The sequence below is a fragment of the Saccoglossus kowalevskii genome, chromosome 4, assembly GCF_978046115.1.
Source record: "Saccoglossus kowalevskii chromosome 4, keSacKowa6.1, whole genome shotgun sequence".
NCBI lineage: Eukaryota > Metazoa > Hemichordata > Enteropneusta > Harrimaniidae > Saccoglossus > Saccoglossus kowalevskii.
The window spans coordinates 15,764,640-15,770,954 of NC_140644.1; the positions used below are offsets into that span (position 1 = coordinate 15,764,640).

At 37.7% G+C, this 6,315-nt stretch overlaps 1 protein-coding gene across 1 annotated transcript in view; it reads left to right on the plus strand.

Moving 5' to 3' along the window:
- Window positions 1–5,736, plus strand: part of LOC102805548 (uncharacterized) — a 30,225-nt gene extending 24,489 nt beyond the window's left edge. Inside the window, exons 11-18 of the mRNA XM_085498263.1 lie at window positions 205–337; window positions 1,819–1,967; window positions 2,154–2,216; window positions 2,709–2,814; window positions 3,993–4,078; window positions 4,196–4,279; window positions 4,768–4,896; window positions 5,451–5,736. Of these exons, the coding sequence (XP_085354389.1) occupies window positions 205–337; window positions 1,819–1,967; window positions 2,154–2,216; window positions 2,709–2,814; window positions 3,993–4,078; window positions 4,196–4,279; window positions 4,768–4,896; window positions 5,451–5,570 (870 nt within the window). The 3' untranslated portion in view covers window positions 5,571–5,736. The remainder of the gene's footprint in view (window positions 1–204; window positions 338–1,818; window positions 1,968–2,153; window positions 2,217–2,708; window positions 2,815–3,992; window positions 4,079–4,195; window positions 4,280–4,767; window positions 4,897–5,450) is intronic.
- The last annotated feature ends 579 nt before the right edge of the window (window positions 5,737–6,315 follow it).

Consider the following 6,315-nt stretch of genomic DNA (forward strand, 5'->3'; position numbering starts at 1 on the left):
GTAGCTAGAACTGAATATGCACAAATAATGTTCCAGTCACAAGTGTCGTATAATAACTTGTTATTGATTCAAAGGTTTTTTATTATATCTCACAACTAGGTTGACGCACAAATTCAGCCGTGGCACAAATCACATCTCAATAACGCAACTCGATACATTCTCATCACACGATGTGTCTCACAATATCACTTCTTATATACATAGGGGCGGTGTAAAGTGGTTGCAAAAATCCACGAGCTGAAAGCGAGGAGACGGCCGAGTTCCGGTGGCCGCGCTGAATCAAATTTTCCTCTAATCGAAATGCAGAAAAGAAGAGAAGCAAAAATGCCAAGATGTCGTAAGTGCGATTCTTTGTAATGCTGCTTAAAGTCGTGTGTTGGCGCTATCGTTTCACACTGTTCTTAAGGTTAGAATATTAGTATATACAGTGTGTGATATTTTATGCAATTCAAGTAACATCAAACATCCGTATATTATCTTACAAGCTAACGCTCAGAAGCTAGTCACGTGATATTAGTAGATTAACGTGTGCTTGTTGAGAAACAATGCAATTCTAGTTCTATCATATATCTCTAAATTTAATTTTGCACGATGTTTTTTAATAATATTGTCATTACACATGTACGACTCTCTTCATGTTGGTTGTGTGTTTTTTTCATGTCCATATAATGTTCAAAACTCAGTCGAATTCAGGCAGGTTCTGCGTGAATGTGAATGGTTATGTATGTTTGAAGCAGCAGACTGAAATTATTTATCGTAGAGCTAGGGGTACACATACAAGACATTGAAATGACCCTCTAACGTGAAGTAAATTACCCCTATTTTGACCCAGAGCTTTTCAATACGTTTTAATGCCCTCATGTAAAACCATCTTTGAAATCACCACTCTATCTTTAGCAGATGGAGTTTTAAAATTGACTTCTTCAAGTTCCCCAAAAACATCGGTTGTGTATATTGGGGATTCGAAAGAGGGGTCGCATGTGATTGTAAACTGATATGTATATCCGATTCATTTCTACGGGTTCGCCATTTCATATTCTCTTCAGCTTCAGGTTCACTAATATCAAACTGAACAATATAGGGCATGGATGCATCAGTTTTGAATCAGTAAGCACGTCATTCATTTCAAATAATTTGAAAATAAAATTAACTATATTAGGAGGCCTGTGCTACCACGCCCATCAATACAAGTTATGGGTCTGTACACGTTATACTATATATAACTTCCATAAAAATGGACTGCAAATCACGTAACACATTACCACTGTTTCAAGTTTCAGTACGTTAACGTCATATACGAATTACAAACGGCGTCGAACATCTAAATTGCCCCATTCCACTTCCAGTCCTTATGCCGGGCTCAATGATAGTATAGTTCATTATAAGATCGACTAAAATATAACTACCGGTAGTAGTCATGGCACTCTGTTCAGTGTGCGAAACCATAGACCATACTAACACCATGGAGGTTCGCATGAGTAACGACCTTATTTATGATCTGCGCAATTGATTTAATATTTCATCGGAAAATTGTTTCTGTGTAATTTGAATATTACGGTCAGTATACTTGCTTAAACAAACGGCAACTATCATCGAGTTCAAAGACCAGGAGCACAAAGGGATTAGGGGCTTATCTTACCAATAAACAATTGAATTTAATAGGCTTATTTTCCGTCAGTGCTCCTTCTTTTTTTACATCTATGTTAACACTTAGTACATCATGGTGAAACCGGATATGTCGTCATTATTTACATTACGTAAGGCTTAGTGAATCTATCCATTACAGTTGTAACATCTACATTTCCTGTCATTCAACAGTTTCTGTGATCACACCACGTGACCTATCGCAGTTCATAACAACGTCATACAGACGGCGTCCTACTTCCAGATTGGCTGTTACGCCGACACATCTGTCACATGACCACAGAGAAGAAACGCGTCACGTGAACAGGGCGACAGTACCAAAGGTGACTTTATCACATTGTTCCAAGCCCACTTCTTAAGATTGCGCCATGAGTGATCCGGAGCTGTCAACTGTTGAGGGCGCTTCTCAAGGGATTTATTTTTACGTCCATTGTTTTTGAATAAATGAATACGTGTATTTCTCTGTTCATAACTGCAATATACTTTTTTTCTCTCCACATGCTGCTCAGACATCAGTGTTTGTTAACCCATTGTTAAACGAATATGAACTGGCTCGTCGACAGAAAATGATTGTAAATAACTTGTTCTGTGATCGCATGATGGCGCTTTCAATGTTTTGTCTCCGATTTGAAACATTTGTTCATGGCTGTATGTGATGCCTGACGTGCTTAGTGATTGACGTTGCTGTAGAAAATAATTGGTTGTTATAAAACATAGAATAGTTAATTCAATAGTATTGTGATGTTATTTGTGTGGCCATACATACATGTTTACTGTTTGTATATATGACGTAATCATTAATTTGGCCATGGGGAAGATGCAACGCCATTGTTCGAATATCCCAACTTTTGCTTCACTTTGCTATTAATGAACTTGTAAATTGTAGTTCTGAATTTGTTTTACTACATTTTTAAGTTATTTAATTTGCCATATTATCCCCAATACACATTGCCCATCTCTTATTACCCTTGAATAATAATAATAATAATAATAATAATAATAATAATAATAATAATAATAATAATAATAATAATAATAATAATGTTTATGTATTGTCGTTCTAGAGTACATTAGAAATTATGATGGGCAAGAAAAGTTCGATATTAAAAAAGAGTGTTTCGGAAAAAAGTCCCGAACTAGAAGATTCTGGTCCATCAGTGGAAAAGAAAGGTATGTTGGTAACGTGGGTGGTTGATGTCATGTGTTTTGTGATCCACGTCACGCCATGTCACGCTGATCTACATCGTGTCCAAAATGATTTGCGTCAGAGGTTTGCTCGGACAACTTAGTGGAAATGTTTCGATGAAATAATTAACTTTTGATTCGAATATCCGTGGGAATGTTTAGATGAACCCCAATGTCGTGCTGATGTAAAACACTGTATTGCTTTACAACGCTATTACATTGTCAATGTTAAATTACAATGTATTAACGCCGGGGTTCACCCTTGCCGTAAGTTTTGCCATCAAAGTGAGGGTCCATGATTTCAACATTTTTATATAGTTTATATATTTTAGTTATTTTTTTTAACAAAATATATTTGGGGAAATGTAACAGAAGTTGACTTTGGCGATCAAGGGTTAATGTAGTAATCCAGCACAAGTGAAGAACACTTCTAAGAGAGGTGTATGAAATACATTTTCAAGTAGCGCCCTCTCGCGACAAAGTAATTTGTGACGTAAATGAGTTGAACCAGAGGTACATTACTTGGGGTTTGTAACTACGGTGACATGATACCAAGATCCCGTCACAATCTCGCTCTCGCATAAGCGTTCCAACTCAGAAAAAATGCGAATGCGCATGCCCGAGGTAACTAGGATACTGGGATGTCCAGGTGGATCAAAATAGCTGCCCACGATATAACGGATTACGAGAACTATATTTTCTGTACATTTTCGATGTATTACATTTTTCACTATGATAGTGACAAGAAAAGTTTATTTTTTTCATTACAAACCTTGAACATTGATATGCGTCATGTCAGAAGGTCGTAGCCTCAGTCTCGCTATCTACGAGAAGAGACTTGAATGGGATCTTGACATGATGTCACCATACAGTACTATGCGAGTTGCAAACCCCAAGTAATGTACCTCTGGTTGAGCAAAGTCCGTTTACAGCGTCGAAGTTGTGTGGTCGTCTGTCATTAAAACAATTAAGTCTTGATAATTTACTACATTGTAAATGACACCACTAGACAGCCACACTCAATTGTCACTTTTAACAACATTGTATAGTATCCATCTGCGCCATTTTTCGTCATAGAGTTGCTTTGTCACTGGAGGGCGTCATTTATGAGAAAATTTTAAACTATGCAGTTCGTAAATAACCAAAATAATTGTGTGTTTCAGTCAAATTTCCAAGCGATGGAATTAAGAGGACATGGAAGAGGCTACAAGTGGCTGCCAAGAATTTACAGGACAAAGAAGATGGATCGGTAAAAAAAAAATCTGTATTGGTTGCGTTTCTAAAATATTTTTCAGAAAATTCACTCGGGAACATTTGTATTCAAAAAATAAATATTCAACTACGATTATTGTATTCTCATATACAGAAACAAAAGCAGTTACTCGTACACCCAAATCGAGTACGCACGGTATTTGCACAGATAGCAACCATGACACCAGGAGCCGTGTTCGTAAGTAAATAATTCCATTACCTTATGCATGTAATGTGGTAATTGCAATACTATAGAGCTACTCAAGAAGGTGTATTTAAAGGGCGATAGTCGTCGCGCCACTCATGCGCGAGATATATGGGTCTCATATAAACAAAAATGGCGACTGCGCAGATAAACGAGTACAAACGGAGACGTTGCCGAGCTTTAATTAGGTATTGTTTAGGTGATTGGAAGGTACCGAAGGAGTCACCGGCGGTAATTAGTGCAAGTCGCGCCCAGATCAAACCTCATACTTGTGATTGCAATTACAAGAGCGCATTTGATTTTGGGAAAATCAATGTTTATCAACATAAATGTCGCACATGCGCAGCGCGACGACTGCCGCCCTTTAAAACAAGTGATGAAGCTCACAATGTCAAGTTTTCTTCTATTATGTCTTACATTGTTCGTGGAACTGATCGGTCGTTCATCAAAATAAACTTGACCGTTTCTTTTTACGGCTGCAGGGACTGGAATCTGTGAAATCAACAAGTAATCTAAGTTTGATCAGTGAGGGCGCCGAGTGTATACTGGTTTCCAAGAAACTCTTCCTGAACGAAGCCTCATCTAAAGTGATGCAGTCACTCAGTATCATGGTGAGTAGCGCAACAAATATAAATTTATAGTGACGTGTTTCGTGAAGGAAAAAGTAATCACGGGGAAATGTTTTTTTGCCAAGCACAATCAATAAACACGTTTAGGGGTAAGTATTGCTGAACTAACCATATCTCGATCACCTCAAGAATCTTCTATGAAAATAAATCAGAAAACTCCAGAACTTTATTTTTAAAAGACCAAGGAACTTATTATTGGTATAAACGCGAGACATGTGCGCGAAAACACCTTTCTAATAAGCCATGCTCTCTAGCAGCGTTGCCCTACTGTGACGTCAAAAAAAATTATGACGTACTACCGGTAGTACTCGTACGTAGTTGTAAGCATTGTAGTTCAAAACTACAACTGCATTCATTTATGTGTCGGTGTTCGTCATTTGGAAGTTAGTAAATTGCTTTACGCGTTGCATAAGTCGCTATGAGTCCCACATCGAACAGGACGAGGCGCGACGACCACCACTCTTTAACATGGGGGTTTAACGACACAAATGCATTTGATTTGAAGACTGACACAGGTCTACATTATTTCCATGCAGGAAAACGACTTCCCGTCACCAGAGGCCGCTCTCCAAGAAATCAGAAGAGCGAGAAACTGGGAGAAATACAAGACAAGAGTGGTGCGAGATGTTGTTTCAAGGGCGACGAAAAATTTTTGAACAATAAAAAAAAACGTCGTGGAACAGATTACAGCGTCGCCACAACAACCCAAATGGTAAAGTTATTTCGCGATGAGTAAAAGCATTTCCACAGTCCTCGTTTTTTATTAGTTACAAAATAGTGCCAAGATTGTTTTACTGTCGATTAAATCTGATAAAACAGCTACTGCTGTAGTGTTCATTTTGAAAACGAAATGATTCATATTTCAAACCGTATCCATACTGTGCCATATAAAGTCAGTTATAACTTTATTGTGATAACGCGTGCATTTTGGGTAAGACTCATGGTTGCATCATTCAGAGATACAACTGTTTACGTGGTGCGAAAGTAATTTACGCTTTCTCTAAAAACCACAAGTCGCACTGCTATAACAACTGCGTGGAATCAGAAAACTTGTCAGGCATCAAATCTCTAATTAGGCCTACAATCACATCTACAACCCAGTGTTGCAGGGAATGGGGCAATATCAAGTTGGTGAGCTGATTACTTTCTGTCGGTTTGGAGTGATTCACTGGCGCTATTCAGGGAGGTGAGGGCGCTATAATACTGCATAGACATTCAATTCAGCATTTATGTATTCACCTATTTTATACTGTATATTTATATTTTTCAGATTCTGTAATTTGTTTTTGTAAATAAACATGTTCTTTAAACAAAAATTACGGAATTTTATGGATTCAGTATAAGAATCTATGGACAATTAGATTGACTCTTATTAACGAGATACTAATTCGTCATAATGTT